Source organism: Chrysoperla carnea, chromosome 4, assembly GCF_905475395.1.
Source record: "Chrysoperla carnea chromosome 4, inChrCarn1.1, whole genome shotgun sequence".
Lineage (NCBI taxonomy): Eukaryota > Metazoa > Arthropoda > Insecta > Neuroptera > Chrysopidae > Chrysoperla > Chrysoperla carnea.
Genome location: NC_058340.1, coordinates 36964320 through 36989800, shown reverse-complemented (window position 1 = coordinate 36989800; position 25481 = coordinate 36964320). Strand labels below are relative to the sequence as shown.

At 29.4% G+C, this 25481-nt stretch overlaps 3 protein-coding genes across 4 annotated transcripts; 1 reads left to right on the top strand and 2 right to left on the bottom strand.

Moving 5' to 3' along the window:
* Positions 1-8495: 8495 nt before the first annotated feature.
* Positions 8496-13249, bottom strand: LOC123298262 (probable RNA-binding protein EIF1AD). Of its 2 annotated transcripts, none has more exons than XM_044880220.1 (2): positions 9456-9569; positions 8496-9225 (listed from the first exon to the last, which is right to left on the bottom strand). In XM_044880220.1, the coding sequence occupies exon 2, from the start codon at positions 9199-9201 to the stop codon at positions 8731-8733; it is 471 nt and encodes a 156-aa protein (XP_044736155.1). In that variant the 5' UTR covers positions 9202-9225; positions 9456-9569; the 3' UTR covers positions 8496-8730. The 2 variants fall into 2 exon arrangements, with proteins under 2 accessions (XP_044736155.1, XP_044736154.1); XM_044880219.1 differs by lacking the exon at positions 9456-9569 and adding an exon at positions 13188-13249 and having other exon boundaries at positions 8497-9225.
* On the bottom strand, positions 9513-12813 carry LOC123298705 (DNA polymerase subunit gamma-1, mitochondrial). The gene is made up of 2 exons (XM_044880798.1): positions 10909-12813; positions 9513-10643 (listed from the first exon to the last, which is right to left on the bottom strand). The coding sequence occupies exons 1-2, from the start codon at positions 12811-12813 to the stop codon at positions 9513-9515; spliced, it is 3036 nt and encodes a 1011-aa protein (XP_044736733.1).
* Positions 13250-13692: 443 nt separating the features above from the next.
* Positions 13693-22945, top strand: LOC123298704 (centrosomal protein of 97 kDa). The gene is made up of 14 exons (XM_044880797.1): positions 13693-13699; positions 13810-13976; positions 15417-15575; positions 15653-15754; positions 16224-16420; positions 17687-17770; positions 17853-18055; positions 19150-19221; positions 19285-19473; positions 19589-19933; positions 20450-20804; positions 20874-21105; positions 21648-21782; positions 21845-22945. The coding sequence occupies exons 1-14, from the start codon at positions 13693-13695 to the stop codon at positions 22187-22189; spliced, it is 2592 nt and encodes an 863-aa protein (XP_044736732.1). The 3' UTR covers positions 22190-22945.
* The last annotated feature ends 2536 nt before the right edge of the window (positions 22946-25481 follow it).

The window sequence follows — 25481 nt, the reverse complement described above, 5'->3', positions numbered from 1 at the left end:
TTAAGCGGCAGTGGTCGGTTTAAGAGGTGATAAAGGAGCAGTTGACACTGGTCTTTCGAAATAAGGCGCCACGAGAGGGCTCCAAGTCCGTTTACAAAGATAAAACAAAAAATAGGGAGAAAAGACGAATTTGTATAAAAGGGACACCATATGCATTAACGAAAAATAAAAAGGGGGGAGGGGGCGACGACAAATTCTTATGGAAGGGATTCTTATGAAAGGGCAAAAGAGGAGCAGAAAGTGCTTAAATGAGAAAAAAAACCGACCCCTTTATAGATTTTGCCCACTGAGCCATTTCCCTTAAATCCGCCACTGTAATAAGCGGCGTTATGAATGTTCATGAAATTAATGTTATGAAACTACTTCCGTCTTGATAGAAATTTTATTAATGTTATTTAAGTTTTTGTAGTAACCTCCTATATTTGCAAGTTTGTAAAAAATAATATTATCCATTTTCCAAATCATTCAAGTTCTACGTTTAGAAAGAGCCAGAGTATGTACCCAACGAAGAATGTGAAAATTTGGATAAAACCACGTTTATAAAACACTATTGGACAAATTGTCACATATAATACAGGGTGTAACATCGAAACCAATCGAGAAACTTACGACCATTTAACCGACCTCGGAACTGACATTTCTTTTATCAGCATTGATCCTTCTGTTCGACGGCTATTAACCCGACATATAAATGTGTCTCGCGCGTGTACAGAGGGCTTTCTTTATTGAATCTCCAGTGTACAAAGGAATATAAGTCCACAATTTTTCCGTCCACAATAATGACAACTCCATTATGGCAGTTGAAAAATAAATTACCTTGAGTTAAGAAATAAAAGAGTATTTAAAAAAAAAAAACTTGGTTTTTATGCTCCATTCTTTACTTACCGGTCATTTTCCACTATTTATTCTATCTTTGTAATGGTGTATTTTTCCATATTCGTTATTATCTTTATAGTTTAATGTATCAAAAAAAAATTTAATAACTTTTTTAATAGGAAAGTTTCTTTTTAACTACCTGTATTACCTATATTTATATTATAAAATCAACTAATAAGTCTCTTATATAATACCTACATATGAACTAAAGTAAGCCGATTTATTTATATAAATTTTTATTATTATTTGTGTGTAATTTAAAAAATTGAACAGATTTATCTCAATAAAAATACTACATTTCATTCATACATATAAATAAATTGTACTATTTTATTTCAAATATTTGGAGTAAAATTTAAATATATAATTTCGAATATTGTATTGAAATATAATATTTCAATATTTCCCAACGCTTCCCCCTTATAAAAATTACAAAAAATCGATAAATTTTTTTTCTCTCAAATTTCGACAAAACTCAGTATATAAGGTGATTTTGACCCAAAAAGTACAAACATCGGGTGTATTTGATGACTGGTCGAATAGTTTCGAATATCCACCGAGTTTCATCAAATTCCAAAACAAAAATTGTTTTTTCGATTTTCTCGTTTTCAAAGGGGTACCTCTTAAAATAATTGCAAAAAATGAAGAAATTATTTTATCTCCAATTTCGATAAAACTCAGTATATAAGGTAATTTTGACCTAAAAAGTATAAAAATCGGTTCATTTGATGACTGGTCGAATAGTTTTTAAGATACGGACTAATATCTTATTGCGATATCTTAGAATCTCTGCATTACAACTTATTATAAGCGATATAATTTTTAAAACACACTTACGTAATTTAAGGAACATTTGTACAAATTTTCATTCTTCTAAATTCAGCGGGCGTTGTTCATCGAGTCTCGAGTTAGTCAGTCAGTTTCTTCTTTTATATGTATAGATAGCAGTTACCCACCCCGGCGAAAAATCGATCTAGCTATGTTATTTTTTTAGAAAACGTCTTTATATCCGTTTTCCGGAAAAACTGAAACATTGACTGCAAAATATGACTTTTGATGACATCTATTAGCGACGAAATAAAGTACAATACCGGGACATTCAAATTAGAATTTGTGTTGAGACATTTTAAATGGATCTGATATTAGTGATAAAATTTGTGTCTTTTTAACTAAAAAAATACCGAGTAAAGCTCGGTCATCCTGGTACTAATAATTAATACCATAATAAATTGTTATATTTATTTACTGCTAAAGAGAATTATTACTAAAATATTATTGATAGTATTTATATATATTATATATAGTTTTTTAATTTCGCAGGTATAAATCAAAATCAATCAATAAGTTACTTAACTGGGTAATACATGAAACAAAACTCGTTAAATAATAATTATCTTCCCAGTATAAGAAATTATTGTAATGGGTCCGATTTTCGAAATCGAAATTTTCAACATATCTTTACGTTTTATGGTAAGGGCAAGGCTCTAACACCAATTTTGAGAAGAAATAACAAAAAATTACTCGGCTTTGTTGGGGTGTCGATCAAAGCGTAGTAACAGAAATATGATCCAAAACGAATTTCATAATATTCGGTCGAATCGTTTCGAGCCGGGCGAGTTTTTTTGAAATTTATTCCTGATCGATATCGCACGAACAAAAAATGATATTGATTTCGTTGAAGTGTTGAACGAAGCGTATTAACGGCAATATGATGCGAAAAGGATTTCATAATATTCTATCGTGTCGTTCGATTCGGTTGAGTTATTATTATTATTTTTTTTTATACTATTGATTATGTTGAGAAGTTTTTCGTGTGGGGTTTTTAAAAACGCATTAACAAGTGTGTCAAATTGAAAGGTATCTGACAAATTTTTAATATCATTTTTTGCTCATCATTTTAAAAGAAAATTAATCCAAAATTTATGACAATTAAGTAAATCCAAAATTTATGACAATTCATAACGTCCTAATTTTCATATAAGAACGAAAAAACACATATCTAATTGCCTATCTCAAATTTGAGCAATAGAGTATTATAATAGTTATGGGTCACCTCTTACATGTGACTGGCCATAAAAAACATGTCCGACAATAATTTTACAAGCGAAATGTATATTGTTTAAAATAATAAATATGAGTAAATTTAGTACTTATTTTATTCTACATTATATGGATGATAAAATAATACTTGAAAATAAAGAAATGCACCTGTGACAATAACGTCTATAATTCTAGTAGGTACATTTACTATACAAACTTACTATCCAGTATCCAAGTAGGTACGTTGTGTTTAAAATACCGCTTATCATACTAGATCGAATGATTTTAATAAAAACAAGTGAAAACAAAAAATTGACTGACTTAATTGTTAAAATACCATGTATAGACAGTGTTGATAGCGCAATCGTTTCTTTTTTGACGTCACTCAAGTGCAGAAAGATATCCACTCTTAGATAGCCACACATTTATAACTGATATTCCCATATAATATATACTATAAAATTTGCACCTAATTTGCGCCCCCGTGCGTAAACAGTGAGGGTTACAAAAAAATATTTCATACAAAAGTTGTTTATTTTTTTATTAGTGTACACAGACGGACAGATAGACAGACGCAGACAACCGGAAATGGACTAAATCGGTGATTTTATGAACATCTATACCAAAATTTTGTTCGTAGTATCAATATTTTTAAGAGTTACAAATTTGGGACTAAACTTAATATACTATGATATATTTCATATATACATGGTATAATAAAGGGAATGATAGAAAACAGTCTTCTCTTTTGTTGCTCTCTTTGTTGCTCATTTATGAACTCGATTTTACTTTTTACGTCCTGAACTAGCTATAAAAATTTAAGCTTAATATCTTTTTGCGTTTTTGAGTTATCGTGTCGACAGAGAGGCGGATTAATATAATAATACAATGAAAAGATGTAGAACTTTATATTATACTAGCTGTTACCCGCCCGCTTTGCTGGGCAACATCCCCACTTGCACCCCTCCCTCCACATTTCCTTGCGTTGGATAACAGTTTTGTAATGTACACGTCATGCTCTTTTATTTGATACCCCACTTAGGTATATTTGTAAATATTCGATATTTCCTTCCCACTTTCTCGCTACACCTTTCTACCCTCCGAAGGTTAAAAAAATTTCTAAATGTAATTTAAAACATTCTGACCAAGTTTTGAACTATTAAAAGCCATAATTGAAAAATATGAATTTTTTGTTCATGAACACCCCCGCAACCCCCCTTGTGGGTGGAATTTCGTAAAATCCGTTCTTAGCTGACCTCTACTTGGCAAAAGGAATATTCCTCCCAAATTTCAAGTCTCTAGGTCTTATAGTTCCAGAGATATCGTGATGAGTGACTATCTATCTATCTATCTATCTATCTATATCTATAGAAAGTCTCCTATATATTTATAGATTTTCACATGTGGTACTAAATTCGGTTCTAAACGCAACTAATTAATACTCCAGGCAATGTCTATAAGACACGTATCGTTTTTGGGTGATAGAATGCGAACCGAGAATCTTTTTTTAGTCTCCCGGCCAACCTCTAGTAATTTACGCTAAAAAAAAACACAAATATTCATGGTTTCCCCGAGTTATAGCGCAGGTAAAAAGCATTAATAAGAAAATTATGTATAATATAAAAGAAAATTAATTCTACGAAAACTTTTGATCATTTACTTATACTTTGATTTAATAAAACTATTTGTCTATTCGTTGAGGTATATACCTAGTTTTAATAAATGATTTATTTTAATAAATTTTATTTCTTGGAAATTTACAATAGGCAAAGGTTAATTATCCATAGTAAGGCAAAGAAGACGTGTACCCATAGACGCGACGTTACAAAGAAGCGCACGCGTGGTGGTTTTTAAACAAAGAAAAAAATAATTACCATAAACTTAATTATGTAAAGAAGGGAACATTCATAAATTGTATCGCACCTAAAAGAAGGGGAGTAGACGACATAATTATAACTAAAATATTATTGATAGTATTTGGACATATAAGTCCAAAAAATTTGATTTTGCTCCACCACACGCAAATTTTATTCAATTTTGATCAATCGAGTATGTAATCCAACAAATTTTGGGCCATACCATTCAAATATTTGGCCAAAATTAATGTATATTCAATAAATTTTGGAAATACCGTCTCGTGGTTTCCACATTTGGCATAAGGACTAATATAAACGAATAACTACCACAAAAATATAAAATATTTGGATAAAATTTAACGTTTCTTCAATAAATTTCCAAGATGCAGTATGTTCCCGTATTTGGTATAAGAACTAATATTTACGAAAATCGGCTATCCGAAATTGAGCTTCGCCCTTTATATCAGTTATCCAATATAATAATGCAAAGAAACCACTTTGTGTAGCTAATTGATTTTAAATTTTAAAATATAATATTTTCATTGCATCCCCCCGCAAATTCGGAAAAACATCCCCTAAGATTATGTTTTTCAGTTCTATACACGCTAGATCTGATTGGATTTTCGGCAATCGTCCCAAACATAAAATTAAATAACCCTAAATACATCTATTATAACCGTTCCTTTTTAGGATTCTGACCCGAAGGGTAACCAACGGAACCGCATTACTCAGACTTCGTTGTTCGTCCTTCCGTGTGTCTATCAATGGGCTGTATCTCATAAACCGCAAAAGGTAGACGGTTGAAATTTTGACAAAGTGTGTAAAACGTTCCGTGTGCGAGTCGACCGATTTTATTTCATTTTTGATAACCGAAACCTAAAAAATAATTTTTCCTTAAAATAGTAGAATTATAGATTATTATGTATGTAGGATTGTTTCTACGCTATTGATTATTATTATTTGACAAACATGGAATGTATACCTAGTAGAGATATAATTACTATATACTGAATGGAACTCTTCTCATTAATGTGAACAACACTCTAGCACGTATAATACACCTCAAAGTAAGTATAATACACCCTTACTCCACATTGCAATTATGATTATTGTACATGAAATTTGTGGGTCTGGTAAAACAATGTTTCCTTACCAAATGTTAGTCTTAAGTGGGTTTCTGTTTCAAATAATTCAAATTTGAAGCTAACTGTATTAAGGTAAGTTTTGCTATTCGACTTATTTTTAGGTGTACTATACGTATCAGACCGTTCTCCACACTATTCAGGAACATTCTGTATATAAATAGGTGTTTAAATAAATAAACTGACATAAACAAATAACATTAATTTATCTTGATAAGTAAACAAATTGGGTGAATAGTGAAAATGATAGGTCAGGGTATAATCTGTCCTCTACTGCTTAGATAAATTTAAGAATATTAAAACTGTCCACAGATCAAACATGTACTAAAATATACAAAGCTCCAAATAATGGGATACCACCATATAAGTTTCTTCAACGTCGTGGTTACGGAACCGTTATCGTAGAGAAGAGACTACGTCCTAGTCAGTTAAGGTAGTAGGTTCGATTAGGTTACTATTGTTATACATCATTGTTTGTCATCAATTTTGATTAAAGTAACAAAACTTTCGTATAGGCAAGTCCATAACTAGGACGTGACAAAGACCTATTAGAGCTAGGTTAATTTTGATCACAAATTTGAAAAGTATGACCCAAATTTAGTAGAATTACATACGTGGTTTATCAAAATTGGATTAAATTTGGATATGATAGGGAAAAATTAAATTTTTTTGATTCTGATGACGTTATAAAGTTAAAAAATTCGATTTTTTTTGATAACACAGGCAAATTTTATGCGATTTTAGTGGAATTTTTTTTGAAACCTACTAATTTTAGGCCATTCTCTTCAGCTGTGATGTCAATTTTTCGCTAGCTATCACTTATGTGCTTAATTCCGGGACCATGACTCCACATTCTTGAAACCTATTAGAGCTAGGTTAATTTTGATCACAAATTTGAAAAGTATGACCCAAATTTAGTAGAATTACATACTTGGTTTATCAAAATTGTATTAAATTTGGATGTGATAGGGAAAAATTAAATTTTTTTGATTCTGATGACGTCATAAAGTTAAAAAATTTGATTTTTTTTTGATAACACAGGCAAATTTTATGCGATTTTAGTGGAATTTTTTTTGAAACCTACTAATTTTAGGCCATTCTCTTCAGCTGTGATGTCAATTTTTCGCTAGCTATCACTTATGTGCTTAATTCCGGGACCATGACTCCACATTCTTGAAACCTATTAGAGCTAGGTTAATTTTGATCACAAATTTGAAAAGTATGACCCAAATTTAGTAGAATTACATACTTGGTTTATCAAAATTGTATTAAATTTGGATGTGATAGGGAAAAATTAAATTTTTTTGATTCTGATGACGTCATAAAGTTAAAAAATTCGATTTTTTTGATAACACAGGCAAATTTTATGCGATTTTAGTGGAATTTTTTTTGAAACCTACTAATTTTAGGCCATTCTCTTCAACTGTGATGTCAATTTTTCGCTAGCTATCACTTATGTGCTTAATTCCGGGACCATGACTCCACATTCTTGAAACCTATTAGAGCTAGGTTAATTTTGATCACAAATTTGAAAAGTATGACCCAAATTTAGTAGAATTACATACTTGGTTTATCAAAATTGTATTAAATTTGGATGTGATAGGGAAAAATTAAATTTTTTTGATTCTGATGACGTCATAAAGTTAAAAAATTTGATTTTTTTTTGATAACACAGGCAAATTTTATGCGATTTTAGTGGAATTTTTTTTGAAACCTACTAATTTTAGGCCATTCTCTTCAGCTGTGATGTCAATTTTTCGCTAGCTATCACTTATGTGCTTAATTCCGGGACCATGACTCCACATTCTTGAAACCTATTAGAGCTAGGTTAATTTTGATCACAAATTTGAAAAGTATGACCCAAATTTAGTAGAATTACATACTTGGTTTATCAAAATTGTATTAAATTTGGATGTGATAGGGAAAAATTAAATTTTTTTGATTCTGATGACGTCATAAAGTTAAAAAATTCGATTTTTTTGATAACACAGGCAAATTTTATGCGATTTTAGTGGAATTTTTTTTGAAACCTACTAATTTTAGGCCATTCTCTTCAACTGTGATGTCAATTTTTCGCTAGCTATCACTTATGTGCTTAATTCCGGGACCATGACTCCACATTCTTGAAACCTATTAGAGCTAGGTTAATTTTGGTCACAAATTTGAAAAGTATGACCCAAATTTAGTAGAATTACATACTTGGTTTATCAAAATTATGAACTCGTAAAAAGGTTGTAAATATTATCTTAGAATAGAATAAAATGAAAGTGAATTGAAGAATTCTGTCAGTGGACTTTTGAAGTAGAGGAGTATAGAATAATACAACTGGAACGATACAAACTAAGAGGTTTATATTAGGTTCTATTGACGTTGATCTGTTTAAACACAGTTTAAACCTTTAAACCTGGTTTAAACCCTTTCCATCCGCCATGACAATTTGATCACCGTGTATATAGGTTTTTAGAATAGCTATTAGAATAAAAAAAAAAAAATTATTTTCTATTATATTCATTTTATTGCAAATTTCTCTAGAATACAAACAAATTAAATTGAAAACAATCTTGTTATGATCTACTGTCTTCAAAATTGCATGAATTACAATGTATTCAAATCTAACTGAATCACACGATTTACGTAACTATAATTACAACGTTCCTTAAAAAATTTATAAAAAATACTTTACAGATTGCAATGTTTAATATAGCGTATCATGAGTAAAAATATTACAATGTTTAAAAAACAGCGCATCATGAATAAAAATCAATGAAAATGAAATAAAAATCGATTAATAGAAACGTTTTTATATAAATAAAAATTTAACTTTCACTAACAGCCGAATCATGTTCACTATCAGAATCATTACTGTCATTTGATTCATCTTCGGAACTTTCAATTGGTGGCGGTCGATTGGTATTCACAAAGAGATCATCATCATTGTCCTCTTGATCGGATTTATCATTTTCATCAAACATTACTGGCCATTTATTATTCTTTTTAAAGTACTTAATGTGTTCATTTGATAAGACACGTACCATTTCACCTTTCACTTTATCACCTTCAGCAATTGGTTCGATCAATATATAATCACCACGTTTTACCCATACAGTACGACGAAATTTTGTTGGCATTGATATTAAAAATGTGTTTTTATCTGCAGATTCCACTTGATGTAAATTATTTCCACGACTTTCTAAGACACGGACAATTTCTTGTTCTGATGTTGGTAAACTGAAATCATCTTCAAGTACTTCTTTCATAACATGTTTGCGTTTTGTTGCACGTGACATTATCTATTTGTAATCAATTTATTCCTATAAAAGAAAAAGAAATTATATGGTTGATGTAATTACAGTTTTTGGAAGCTATTATTCTAGTTCGCCAACAAATGGCAAACTAGATCCTTTTTTCAGTATTTTAATACTTCAACATTATGAAGTACCTAAAATATATTGTTTTTTAAAGTCAATGTACCAATAAAATTTTGAAATAGATCTACTATTACTTATTAAAGTCACACTGTATACTTAAAAACAAAACTTACAAAAAAAAGTTAATTTGGCTCAAACGGAATTGGCTACCTTCGTTAAAAGTACACAATTTAAGATGATTCTTCATAAAGCCCATTACATTTTTTCAAAGTTTCGTAAATATCTAATGATTCGCCTTTCTGTATACCATATCCTTTTTCTAATCCTTCAGGATTTGACGGCGTTATACAATCTTGTTTACACTCTTTCCGTAGGACAGTATCTACTTCAACTGATGAAAAGAACGCAACAGACATTGGCAAATCGTTTAATCCTAATTTTTTAACACAAAAGGCTCGCGTCAATAAATTTGTAATATGCATTGCTAAAGCTGCGTCATATTTATACTTCTCTGGAACCATATATCGAATTTCATCATGAAAACTTAAAACAAATCTTGCTTGTTCTTTCATTAACCAACGCATTGATACCAACATAAGATGTAAAAAATCAACGGCTCCACTTTGTACAACCCAATTAACTCTCGTTGGTAGAAATCGATCGTCAGGCATGTTGCCTGGCTCTAATGCTCTACTCAAGGCTGAATCCAAAAATGGTGTTCTTGGTGACGATTGAGTTGCAATTTCTTCTAAACGATTGAACATTGCCGATTCAGTTCCACCAACCCATTTAGGATGATAAAACATCTCTCCCAATATCTTCCCATGGGCCTTTGCTAATTTTTGTGCATCCCAAATTGAGTACGGTTTATCAACGAAATCCTCAAAATATTCATTTCTTATTCTACAAAATCTTTTCCCTTTAGTCATAGAAAACATTTTCATTGCTTTAGATCTTGCCTCGTTTGATGTCATTGTTGGATTATACTGCTTTAATAATCTTTCAGCAAAATTTTGTCCAGCTCCATAAATTCTAGCGTAATTAATAACTTTCGCTTGGTCGCGAGATATTCCAACAGCTCGTGCTGTTACTGTATGCATATCTGTTCCACTAGCTTTATTCCCACTAAGTGTCATCCAGCCCAGTGGTGTAGCACCATTTGTTTGGCATACATCAGCATCTCCAATAACTGAAGCGATCCACAATTCTTGAGAATCGACATCAGCGCCGACAATATTATAACCAGGTGGAGCTTGCACAAATCCCCGTAATTCTGAACCAACCCGATCTACATTTGAATTCGATGCGGTCATCCAAGTAGCTTCTACAGCTCTTCTAGTTAAAGTCCCGCAAACTACAATCTAAAAAACAAATGATGTCAAACATGACTATAATCCAGGAACATTGTAGGAAAAAATTGAATAAATTTGCGATAATTCGTAACCCAGCAAAATTTTAATGGTCGTATAAGAAAAGTAACGATCGCCACTTTATTTTCGATTATTTTAAATATTGAAAATGTTATAAAATTTTAAATACAACAACTTGACCCACTTAAAATTTCGATATGATTCGATTTTACGCAAGCTTAAATAAGTGGGCTAAAAGTTTATTTAAAAAAATTACCTGAGGAATTATAGCGCCATATTCGAATCCTGGATTAATTCGAATATTTTTGAAAATTTCATTGTGATTTAACCAAATAACAATTTGATTTAAAATTCGATCGCGATTATTTCTCCAGTACGTCAATAGTCGACCAATTTCTAAAATTTTATCTGCAGTTCCATCTTCACTTGCTAGTACATTTTCTGAAAATTTGGTTATAAAGTCTTTTGACAAAGGATTTCCAACCCGATTCGATTCACCATCTTTATGCGGCAATTTCATAAAATAGCAACAATTATCTACAATGACATTACACCAAACGCCAGTGCCTTTATAGACATTTTGTTTTTCAATTTTCTTTTTAGTGTAGTACTCTTTCCGTGCAAGATTTTCTTGAACATCTTTCCACAAATGACTCATATTTGGAGAAACTGTATTTTCTCGATCAGAGTATACAACAGGGCACTTTTGTATTAGCTCTTTTAATGGAATTTTCTCAGCTTGATCCAAATCAGTAGTAAAGGGAACTAAAAATCCCCACCCATGCCCTTGAATATAATGCAAGGGATAACCTTCCCATGTTAACTTTAATAATTTGGGTGTTATTCGCATTGAAGTACTTATCAAATTAGGTGTGGGTATCCAACCTTCAGGGATTATTTTTGGTTTCTCACATAATTTTCGATACCAAGCTGGATACTCTGCAAATTTCTGTTCTTCTGGTAATTTACTCTGCCGTTTGAGTATTTTAGGACTCCAATCTTGATCCCACATCCATAAATCTTGTTTATATTTATTATCTTTCGCTAATTGATATGCTTCGTTAGCTTTTTGTGTCAACAATGATTTTGTTTTCGATTCTAGATTATTAAAAGTTTCTTCCGCTGTTTTTATATATTTTTTCCAATTATTAGTAACTGGTAAATAAGCGGTACCTAATTCTAACATACCAGCAAATGTAACAGGATGCGGAAATCGTTCTAAAAATAACGGAAAGATTTTCTGAAGAACTTTATAAGTTGCTTCAACATCATTTGTACAATATGCGATTAGTGAATCGAAATTTTCTCGGACGTCATCTAAATTCCCTTTTATAAATATATCTCTTGTTTCTTTGCTTAGTTCTTCATTACAGTACAATTTATATACATCAACTAAACTATTTAACGAACCACTATTTAGCCATTTTTCATCCGATTCATCAAATTTACCAGATTTTAAAACAGCTCGTTGATAACTGGTAATACCACTTACGCAAATATGTAACGACATTGTATCCACAAATCTTGTTCCAGTTCGTTCGATCCAATATTGTTCTTTGACTCGAGCTCGATCATACGATACATTATGCCCAACGACAACCCGTGGTTTCTTGAATACAGGATCTAAAAAGTTACCTATTTGCGAATTTGTACTTTCTAATGGTATAAGACTTTGTAATTCGCTCTTGGGAGTAGAATTTTTATTAACTAAATCCTCACTAATCCAAGCATACCAAGCTTGATTGGTAACTGCTGTAGCTAAAACAGGATTTGAGCTTACTGTTGAACAAACTTCCACATCAAAGACCATACAATCTTCTAAAGGAAAATCAACTTTCTCTGGTTTTTGTCCACTTTTGTATCTCGTCCAACCAGATTGCATTAACCATTGTTTAGGTTTCACTGGTATATCAAATAAAAATTCGCTTATTAAATCTAAGTACGGTTTAGCTTGCTGTAGTCCAATATTATGAAAATGTTCCTCTAAAGATGCTCCACAAAATTTAGGAATTTTTAAATCTACATCTGGCACAGGTTTTGCTGTTTTGATGTCTATTCCATGTTTTTCAAATTCTTGTAAACATTTGGATATAACATCCGAAGAAATTGGCTGGTTTAATTTTGGATCGAAAAGTTGATTATACAGTTTCTTAGAAATCATTTGGATATTAAAATGATTAAATCTGGATGAATGTTCTTTAGTATTCAAAACTTCTTCTTCATTAACTTCTTTCTTTACCTTTTGTTTTGTTTTATTTGTTTTAGTTGTTTTAAACATTTTTATAACAGTTCGAGGAAAAATTTCTTTTTGTAATTTTGTTGTTGAAAAGAAACATTTTTTTAGATAAATCACATGTGAAATATCTTTTTGTAAAATCATTTTCAACTTTAAATATCATTTAAAGGTAAAATTTTATGAGGAATGTATTCTTAAAAATAGTTTCAAAACATACACAGCATGACTTAGAAAATTAGGTTATAATTACAAAGAAAAAACATAAGAATTAAAAAAAAATTAAAATTAATTAACTTTACCTTCAGTTCGATAATTTTATAATTATAATCCAATTTTGAACAAATTTTAAAGAAAGTTTCATTAAAATTAAATAAAGTAAGAATTTTTATTATGATTTTTTCTTAGATTCAAACCTTGTCAAAACAAAAGAGAGCCATCTGTTGTTCAATAGTTTAAAGCTATATTAATGTGCCATCTATATTCCGAATGGTTACTTAAAATTGAGGAACTTTTTAATCGAAATTGTCGAAATTTAATGTTTCACTTGATTCTTGATCATTCCGTAATCCGTAGTTTGATAGTTATGTCAAATTGACACATTTATTTATAGAATGAAATTAATATATTAATTAATTAATACCTATTTGTTAATTTATTTTAATAAAAACATTCCAATGGGTATGTATTTTTAAACAATAAATACACTTTTGTAATGTTATCTACACACTGCGTCATTTATAAACACAATTTACTTACAAGATCGAAGCACATTTTAAAACACTTGTAAACATTCATTTTCAATCAATGTATTGTTTGCACACTTGGTTGGACACTCAAATGACTTAGAAAACATAATTTTATTCGAATAAAACTAACATTTACTTTCGAAACATTAACACTTATATGTATGTATAACATTAGTTGCTTCTTTTACAGAAACGAATTTAGAAATATTAGATTTGTCGGGAAAAAAATTAACCAAAATAAACAAAGCACAACCTCATGAATATGATATTACGACACTAATACTCGATGAAAATGAATTACAAAAATTGGATAATATTGATACTTATTCGAAGGTTCAGAAGGTACTTTTTTCCGCATACGTTCAATGTTGGGGCTATGCAGTCGGACCACACTTTTGTAATAAAATCAATATTTTTGCTCGTTAAATTCTATGTTTTGAATAATATGTAGCAAAAAAATTTTACGCATGCCGTCATAATTTAGAAATGGCTAACTATTCGCTTAAAAAAAAGATAGAATAGAATTGTTGAAAGCTGAGAGAGCTAAAACTATATTGTTGAAAGTGGGCGAATCTATCATACTAGTTACGTAATTTAAAATTATTTTCTCCTTTTTGAGAAGTCGTATTCGTATAAAGTTTCATAAAAACAACAATAGAAAAATTAAGCACTTTGATTTCTGCCTCTACACCTTTTGTGTTTCTACGATTGCATTTGTAGTTTATTTTGTCTTTTCAAAATCTACTAATCGGGTGATACAAAGTTTTCCCTTGTCTGATTAATAATAATAATTGATACAAATATTTAATTTATAAAATATGTAAAATTATAAATATTTAATTTACAAATTCTGTAAAATTATAAATTTTTCAACATGTTTATTTTTTCTAACATCTAACAGATAAATGAATACAACCTTAATTCATTAAATTAGGTGCACAAAATCGAAAGTTTTTACCCCGATTTCCAACTTGCGTTCTCGCATATTAAAAGAATTCCTATCTAAACGAATTAAAGCACATTTGAATCCGAATCTCTAATTTAATTAGTGTTGAAATAATAGCATTCATTTTAAATTACGTCCTATTTTTTATGTTTTAAATTGCCCTTTCTTTATTTTTGAATAAAGACGATTACCTATCGGAAATTGACAGATGATGTTGAAGCAATAAAAAATCACAACAACAAGAAATGGAAAATTCGATGTTTTAAAATTTAATGTTCTGTGCCACTGTAAGATACTGAATGAGTATTTTTTTGCTCAACCTGGATGGTTTAGATATGTATAATAAGTTGTCCAGACGAAAGGTACAACCACTAGTTTCCTGGTCTTATGATTTTTTTCTTTAAGAGATATTTTAAAGACAGAGTACACTTTATTTCTTCAGTAACTATTGAAAAACAAAATCGGAGTATAAATTCTAAAAATATTTGCGTAATTATATGTTATTATGATGAGAATTTTCCTCAAAAGAATAACTTGCTTTATGAAGAGTCGAAGCATCTTTTTGTAATTAAGCTACTTAGAAATAATTTTTTAAATAAATTAAAAAGAAATTTTGTGTTAAAACATTGAATTATACTCAGAAACGTTAGAATGCTATGAATCTCAAAAATAACTGACATAAAGTTTTTATTTAACTAAAAATTTACGTGTGTGGTCCCACTGTATTAATAATATCAATTTTGAAAAAATTGATGTGTAATATCAATTTTGAAAAAATTGAATTAAAATATCAATTTAATTTGAAATAAAAATATTAATATATTTTCATATGTCAGCTATCAATTGTTCGAAATCAGTTAATTCGTATGTACGGAATATGCCGAATGCACAATTTAACAACATTAAATTTAGCTCATAATGGGATTATAACAATTGAGGGTCTAAAAGAATTGGTTCAATTAAAATGTCTTTGTTTAGCTGGCAATAATATTAAGGTAATTTTAACTAACTCGCGTAATTAACAGTTGAACCTCGGTTTTATAAAAACACTTTTTTTTAATTTCTATTTTAGACAATTGAACATTTGCATACAAACGTTAACTTAGAACACTTGGATTTGTCTGAAAATAATATAACACACATTTCGGATATTTCATATCTTAAAAACTTGAAGGTAATTAATTAACTTAGCTCTAATTCTTACCACTTGAAGATAAAAAGTTTGACAACGAACAAATTTTGTCCACTAACAATGATTCGGGAAAATTAAACATAAATATCAACAAAGTTCGAATATAATTTATTGCAAAATTAATTTAAACAAAACTATTAGTTTTGAAAATGTTATATGAAATTTCTCGGTTCATCCTAGTGGAGCGAGTGAGATCAAAATTTCCTTCTCCACAGTTTCTGGATCTGTGTTTGCCAATCGAGAAAGAACTTTCAGATAATGCTTTCAACATTAATACTAAGAACTGTATTTAGCAAAGAAGATCTATAGATTTTGATTCATTAAATGTCAAATGTTTTCTTGGATTATAAAATTAATGTTATCCTTAAAAGAGACTGTTACTTGTTGTTGTCATACTTTTTGTTAAATGATGTTTATGTTTTGGGCTCATCTGGTGTCTGTAATGTTTAAGGAACTCCTATTACATGGTAATCGTATTGGCCATCTACGTCAATGTGAACGATATTTACCGTATGGTTTGGTAACATTAACACTTGCTTCAAATAACATCGCAGATCTAAATGAAATTTCACAACTTGTTCATTTAATCAATCTTAACAATTTTTCGATAACTGGTAATCCTTGTGTATGCATGGTGGGCAACAAAGTGTATCCTTTCCGTTTAATATTTCAAAAAATAAATATTTCAAGTTCATTATCTTGATCACTAATACGTTTTGAATTACATAAATAAAAACATATTAATAATCATGGTTCTATTACAAATGATACAAAAAGAACCCCGCAATTTTTTATTACGGTCTAAAATTTTGAACCTATTATATTACTTAATTATAAAGTCGGAAAATAGTGAAAATCTTGTATTTTGTCCCAAAAAATATTTTACGTACAAAAACTACGGAATTTTTTCTATATTTAACTAACTTTTACTTTCTCCATGAACTCTTATTTAGAAATCATTCCTTTATCAAAAACCTTTCTATTAAATTTAATAAAATAACAAAATCGTCTCTCAAAATTTACTGTACTGTTTTACTCTGGAATAATTGGGCGTAATTGTTAGACTCATCTCTATATTGTAAACAAAATTGATATTCATAGACTTTGTAAAGAAAAGTAGACAGCTAATAAATACAATACACTGAATTACAATAAAATAAGATCTACATGATCTTTTTGTAGCCATTTCTTGATTCGGTAAATTACGGAGCATCTTGTTATGGGAATGACATGTGAAAGGGGCATTTGGGATGATCCTGCTCGTACCAACTCTTCCGCTGTTTCATTCGCCTTAACGCCAAAGTGGCCCGGTAAATTAAGGAGTACTTTTTATAATTTGAATTTTGATTATCAATAAAAAAACATGTTATTTTTTAAGTTATTCACATTTGTGCACTTTCTAAGCACTAGATCACATTTTTTGTTTTTCAAAATTTTATATAATTTGTCAAATGCTAATATGTGTTTTATTTGTGTACATCAAAATTTATTCGCTGCCTCATTAATACCTAACAGTATTGGTTAATTTTTTCCGATATGTTTGGTGTGTGGTGAATCCCCTGTCAGCGTAGGCTGTTTCGTAATAATCTAATAACTATATAAAATCTAATCTAATACTAATTAAATTTAAATTTCCTCTTGACTGGAGTAGAAATTAAAATAATTATTTTTCTTTTATTAAATAGAAATGAAAATATTAAAATAACTCTCCATTTCATTTTAATTAATGCTCGAAGATAAGTAACTTAATATCGTTTCAGTTGCACAATGGTATAATAAAAATTTATAAGGAAAAAAGCCATGTTTGTGTGGATTTTGCTTTTATATTAATATTTTGAGATATTACGAAACATCTTACCTATTTTTGTCCGAAAATTTTCATTTGTGTATGTTTTTCTTAATAATATTGTGTAGTGGTTTTGATTATCGTCCGTTTGTAATTAATTGGCTTATGAGTTTAAAAGTAATTGACGGATATGTTGTCGACGCAATTGAAAGGTATAATTACATATAATAATTCGCTTATTGCCAGAATTTGCATGAAAAATTGACCAATATAAATTATTATATATTTTTGTAGTTTAAGAGCCGAATGGTTGTACTCCCAGGGCCGTGGTAGACATTTTCGTACTGGTGATCATCAAGAATTAATACAATATTTGGCAAGTGTATGCCCACCCTCAGGTGAAACTTTACAAACAGAAGAAGAAAGAAAATTACGTTTAATATTGAGTAAAGCTCAACATCATCAGCAACAACTTCGCGATCAACTCAACGCAAACGGTTCTTTATACAACCAGATCAAAATTTTTTTTACTAACGCATTAACATTTTTGTTTTCGATAATGATTTATTTCATCTTCCTTTTTTCTTTTTCTTTCTTTTTTTACTAAGTATATTTTTTCTTTATGGTTGTTAAATAAATTTCAAATCATTTGCATTTTTCTCTAAAGCTGGCATTTGAAACAAGTAAATTAACATCATCGTTTATAACCGTGAATAACTAATACAAAAAGAGGCGGCGTGACATCTAAATCGCCTCTTCAAGTATTTGGTATTTTATATATCGATAACTTCATTTTTTCCATTAAGACAAAATTATTTATGGGGTGGGTTGCTAAATGCCTGGTGAAGGGCGATTTATGTAGATGCAGTCGGCTTTTCGTATTAAACCAGTGTCAATGAATTAATCTTTAAAATAACTTTATTTTATAAATTTTAATTTAGTATTATAATTTTTCTTGGGTACTTAGACAATTAAAATAATCTTGAGATTACATCATTAAAATTAATCTTATTAAATGAACCAAAGATTTAATTTTAATGTTGTAATCTCAAAACTAGCTTGACGAAGTAGGAAATAAAGGCCAACGAAACATTGCAATATTTGAAATATAACACCTAGATTATTTTAATTGTCGTAGTACCCAAGAAATATTATAATATTTTTTTTTTATAACATGGATGAGACTCAAAATATGGATTTTAATTTTGATAAATGAAATTTTTATGTCGTTACAAAACCGTAAATCCTCTTCCTATGAGAAAAAGCGTTTATGATTTTCTTGTTTACTCTTATAAAAGGGATGAAGGAATAAAACGAAAAACCAAACAACAGTTGAAATTATTTAGCTACCATAAATATACAAAATTTTCGCTATGTATATAGAAATATATAGGCGCAATTCCTCTATTATTCTTTTGATTTCTATCATTGTGGATGTTTTGGATGTTTCTAATCAAAAAATTAATTAAGGGAGTAAACTGCCATGATGTAACTCGCTTGATGTTTTTTGTTTAGATTTATAAACAACTTGTAAAAGAAATTAAAAAATATATCTTTGTACAAAATGTAATATTTAAAACTAATTTTTTAGGAAGTCGGGAAAGTTCACCAAATCCATCGCCAAATTCTAAGCGCAAAATGTCGAGAATATTAACGCCCAAAGGTATATTTTACTAACAATTTTTACCAACCCTTATTTTGAAATCTAATATTCAAATTATTATAGGAAAATCTCGAATAAAGTCCAAATCTCCTGATCGCATGACATCTAGCTGTATTATGGAAACAAATACAAGTACCGTAAATAATTCGAGTGTTCCATTAATGAGCCAAAGTTTAGATTCAATAATGCTTAGTAACAATCTGATCAATAAAGTTACCTCGAATGATGAATTAAATGGAATTTCCGAAGAAGGTAATAAACAAAAAAGTGTCCTATTAAAATAATCTAATTAATTCCTATTAAAAATGAATCGAAAATTAATCAAAATAAATAGTAAATATTTTAAATTTTGAATTAAATTATCCAGGTCAATTATACGCAAGTAGTCCTCTACAAGCAAATACAAAATTGGTTCCTGTTCCTGAATCATTGATGAGTCCTGATTATCGCCCACCAAATGCTATACCAACTCGTATGCCAACACCAGCGATGCGTAACACAACCACAAATCAAAGTAGAGTCACAACACTATCATCTAATACGTCTAAGAAAGTTGAATCAAATCGAAACTCCCCAAAAATGCTTCGAACGCCGAATTCTAGTCCTAAACAACAACGTCAAAATTTTAATCAAAAAGCAAGTGGGATTTCATCATCACCTTTACGTACACGTAAAAATTTGAACCAAACAACTTACCAAGGTGATGTGCAAAGTAAGTTATTTCCTTATATTTTTTACTTTCTAATTTTCCTTCCTAAAGGATTAAAAAAAAAATAAAGCGAAATTCTTTAACAAGCCAAAGTTACCTTTGGCTCAAAAATCTTAAACAAACATTGTTCTTTTTTTCATAGGGTACTCCTTAAAAAAGTCAAGAAAAAATTTTCGATTTCGATAAAACTAAGTAAATAAGGTAATTTTGAGCCAAAAATCTAGTTAACTTAACGATCAGACGAGTAATTTCTGAGATTACGCATGAAACCCTGTGTAAAGACTAAGTATCGAAGCGATATTACCAAAACCAGTTTCCCAATAGATAATCGGCAGAGATTTTTGAATTTTTGGGCCAAAAAACCTTACAATAGAGCATTATCATCGAAACTGTTCGTTCAATTGACGGTATTTTTTGGCTCAAAATTATCTTAATAATCTGAATTTTATCCAAAAAATTTGGAAACCTCAACCCTGTAACTATTAATTCCATTGTACAACTCAGACTTTTTATATTTAGAACATCAAAATGGAAATTACACAATTTCAATGCAGTCAAGCCCACAAACAAACAATTCAACAATCCATAGCAGTGATGAAGATAGCGAAATGTGTGAATCGAAATTGTTAACAATTCGCAATCTAGCTCAAGAACGACGAGCTGGAAATACAATATGTAAATCTAATTTACAACAGCAGACGCAACATACTGAAAAACAATCTCATCCTTCAACTAAACCACCACAATTAACAGAAACTGATGCCGCCATAAAAATTCAAAAAATATGGCGTGGTTTTTACTGCAGGAACATTAATAAGGATACTAAGAGTATTCTAAAAAATGTTAAGGATACTCGTACACGTTTATACATTGAGTAAGTAATTTTTTTTTTTTATATATCCACGTTAAATTTTTTTTTAATTTTTATGTAATTAATTTTTAGAAAATTAGCTACAGATATGGAAAAAGCCAAGGAAGCATTGGAATGTGAACGTAAAATTCAGGTTTTACAAATGCAAGCAATTAATGCATTATGGCAAAAAGTATCATCAATGGAAAATGTTGATTCTGCTGAAAAAAATTTAGCTTCTTTAGACGCAAACCTTAGTTCAAATGCAGTTGTTAGTAATGAACTCTTAACTTTAACGAAAACGTGTTCTGAACTTTCTAAAAAGGTAATTTTTATTTAAACTATTAAGCAATCAGTAATATTGAACATAGAAAATCGATTTGATTTGTAAGGGGTTTTCGACAACTATCATCCATCGTGAGCTTTGACCTCTTTTATGACCTTGTTAAAATCAACATCCTTCTTACGTCCCTTCTCAAGAATCTAGTGACTACGGGGCTTACCTCATTCTTATAGCTTTAATTTGCTCCGATTAAATGAGATTTGTATCGCGTGCCAGTATTATTGCATATATTTCTGCTTGTTTTTTTTTTTTTTTTTTTTTTTTTTTTTTTTTTTTTTTAGAATATATTTAAAAAAAACTTAATATTTTCTCGTTTCTGTCATCTTGCATCATGTCATCTCTTAATTTAACATTTTTTAGAGTATGATATTGAAGTAAGTTGATAAAACGAACTCGTCTGATCAGCACAAATTGGTCCCTACTTTTTTACTATCCGTTAATATTTTGACTAAGGCGTCGTTGTCATTTTTATCACGCTTATTAGTTTTAGGGCTTTACGATTAATTGTTGTTTTATTATTTCAGGTCAATAATTTGCAAGGTTCCTTGGATGAAGTGAAAAGTGTTTTAAAAACACTTTGTATAAAAAATAATCCTAGTACAATTGCAGACACTGGAACTTCAACTCAAACAGAAATTATTGCAGTTCATACACCGCAAGTAAGTACCTATTATTAAACCTCAATTTAGTAATTTTTTTTAAATTACTTTTTTTCTGGTAGGGCGAGGCTGGTAAAATGTTTCCTTATCAACGTACACCCCGTCCTTCATCATTGCCATTACCTCAAAACCGAATTCGTTCAACATCCACCACGAACGATGATCAACAGCAACAATCCACTGTTGGATCTGAAGCAACTGAAGAAGTACAACAATTTGTAGGTAATCTTGTGAATGATGCCATGAAAACTATAAACGAAGCCGAAGGGAATGCAGCAGCAAGTCAAGTTGACGAAACAACAGATGAAAATGGTGTACATACCAAATCAAATAGTACATTGTTAGATTCAAAGAGCGATACATTCTCAATCGATGATACTGACCAGCAAGAGCCAAATAATGAATGAAAAAGAAGTTCATTATGTTGGGATGAATCTTTGAGAAAATTTTTAAATATTGAATATTCAGAGTGTTTTTAAATATATACGAGAAATTTAGACAAATTATTCTCTTTGTGATTGTATAATATTTTCCTCTGGTTATAACCGAGTTTTTCAAGTTTCTTTCATGTTTTGGAGATAAAAATTTTGAAAAATTTGTATTTTCTTCATTTATGAAATATAATTTTCGTCTAGCGATATCATACCACAATCATTTCTAATTGATTGATCGTAAAATGTCCTGCTATCTTGGGAGAGGGGGGGGGGGGGGGACGTATTTTGTAACTCAAGTAAATTTTTAGAAATACAATGTTTCAAATATGATTGCTTACATGACTATTTTGACAGAACAAATGCGTTTAAATATCTCTTACCGAAAACTAGCCTTTTAAAAATCATTAAGAGAATATTATCGTCTTGAAATTTTTCAAATATACTTGAGGCACTCGTGTTATTCTACAATTCAATATTAAGCAATTTTCTCAATTGTTTGCAAAACACTGCCAAGCAAAATTACAACAGATAACAAAAGATGAATTCAAAACTTTCAAATGAATTAAAACTTTTTTTAAATTAGTATTTTTTCACATTCAAAAGATGAAGTTTTCTTTTACTAAAAACAAAAAGATGACTATGATTACATCCCTTGTTTTTCTTGTACAAAATGATTGAAAACAAGAGACCATCGTTTAATTTACTTTATTAATGTTACCAATATATCTGTTGTAGAAACGCTTGTGGCTTTTATACAATTTTAAATTGTTTTAAGCACAATTTCAAATTATTTATTAATGTTAATTTTTGGATCGTGGATAAAGATATTTTTTTCTATGTTTTTAACAATTTATTCGAATTTTCGATATACCCTCAAGGTTGATTACTTTTTTAATTTTTCACTCATTTGGAGCTATTTTTTTAAGAATTATAATTTCATAATGTTTTTGTAACTTTTAAAAAAGTAGCTATGGAAAATTAAAAAAATTGTTTCAACGTCATTCTAGGATTTCCATCTTGAAAACAATTCGAGTTTTCAAGAAATTTATACAGATATACGAATATGTATCTTTATTCGTGATCTAATTTTTATGTTGTTGATTTATTAGTATTAAAAATTACGTGAATACTCACTTGCTCTCTAATGCCTTTAAATACAAAATAAAATTTTGTATCAACTGTTAAAACCACCGTAAAATGCATCACAAATTTAGTTTTTTTTTAAAGTGAAACTTCTTTAGTTAGTAATAAGTTAAAGGAAGTATTCATGAATCAAGAAAACTATTTTTTTCTCAGTATTTAAAAAAAAGGAAGTTAATAAAATAATTTTATAGATCATGACTGAAAATAGGAAAAGAAAAAAGTTATTGAAACAAAACGAGTCGCATTAGGTATGTAATATAACTGGTAGTTAGTTATTCACCCCAATAATATTCAAATGCAATAAAAATTTCAAAAGAAACCGAAAGTTCGAGACTATTCTATTCAAACAGTCGCGTGAAAACTTAATGAGTTGTTCGAACGAAGGATTCAGGAAGATAGTCATTTTAGAACGCCTGGACTGGAAATTTGAGAGGCTGTTTAAGGTCATGATTAAAAACTTTTTTCTTTACGAAATTTTTATATCCGAGGACTTCTCTTTGAGGACTTAAAAAATTTTTAATTGCGAGTAAAGTTTAAAATTAATTATTATTTATTGAGGACGGTATTCAAATAAGAATTTAATAAAATTCATTTTCCCCTACACTCAAAAAGACGAGATATCCTGCTTTGTTGAGTCGAAAAAATGACTATTATATTTTTTGTTAAATTATATATATTCTTATTTTAATATTCACTAAACGCAGTTAAAAATTATTCAGTTCGTTGGCTCCAGAAGTTCTCGGCTATGAAAATTTGTAAAGAGGGGAATTTTTTTGATACAACCTTGGCATCAGCCTCTCAACTCCCAAGAAATTCTAAAAAAGCCATCAAACATTACGTTTGGCTCTAGACTTATTTTGAAATTAACCATTTTGATCTTCACCCAAGTCGAAGATTTCTTCGCTGTGAAGATATTTGATTTGATATTTGGTTTGTTTTCAGTAGATGATCTTTTACCTTTCCTTAATAAATTAAAGAAGTTTCACTGTTATTGTGTGATATTCTTAGAATAGATATACACCCTTTTTTGAAAAAAAAATTAGATTAGGAAATTTAATTAAATCCAAATAACTTTCGAATACTTTTTATCGAAAACTTGCGGTACCCCTCTTTTTGTTACTTAGCCCAAGAAAATAAAGGTTTTTCTGCTTAAAAATCCAAGTGAAATTTTTTCACCAGGATTATCTATTCGGATGCAAGAAATAACCTATGTAAAATGCATTGCCAAATCATGTGTGCAAAAAAAATATTCAAAGTTAAAGGTCACGAAAATAGGTTTTTTCAAATATCTCGAAAACTATTAAGTTTATTGCAGTTTTAGATATTATAAAATTTGTTGCGAGTTAATTTTACACAAGAAAGGTAATGTATAAAATTTCCGTAGAAGCAACAGTTTTCGAAATAGTTAGCTAAGAAAAGTTAGAGTAATGTCGCATAGGTACTTTACGTTTGGATTTTTTAAGCAAATCCACTTTTTTATTGTCTTATTTTTCTGGGCTCTTATTATAAAATAATATATTCATCGAAAACACTTTTATTGGTTGTAATTTTAATATAAATGACCCATTTTATTATATACTTAAAAATAAAATTGTAATAGTTTCGGTATGTTTTTATCCCCTAATAAACTTGTTTATTTGCACATTATTTCGATACGATGGTCAAAATTTGTTTTTATTAAAATTGTTTTATTTGAAACTGTCAGATATGTATCGTAAAATATGTAAATCAAAAGAAACAGTAAGATATTTAAAAGTACCACGTGGTGTGTACTTCAAAGTTTTTTCTAAAAAGAACATTTTTTAAGCTTTTTATAATAAAGCAATTGCTGCCTACTAATTAGAAATATTTCTCTAGTCAATATGTATAATTATTATTATTTGTAAATCATCATTCTCGTTAATTAATTATTAAATGAAAAATTTTAATTTGCAAAAAAAAATTTCTTTGTTATTCAACTGTTTTTTTTTGTTCTTTTAGTTTTAATTTTTGTTATTTTACACAATCTTACTATATTTCTGTATATTTTTCACACGCACATCTACTTGATTTTATTTGTTATTTTCCATGCAGAAAAAAAATTGTAATGTTTGAAAAAGTTGAAAACTAGTTATTTATACTT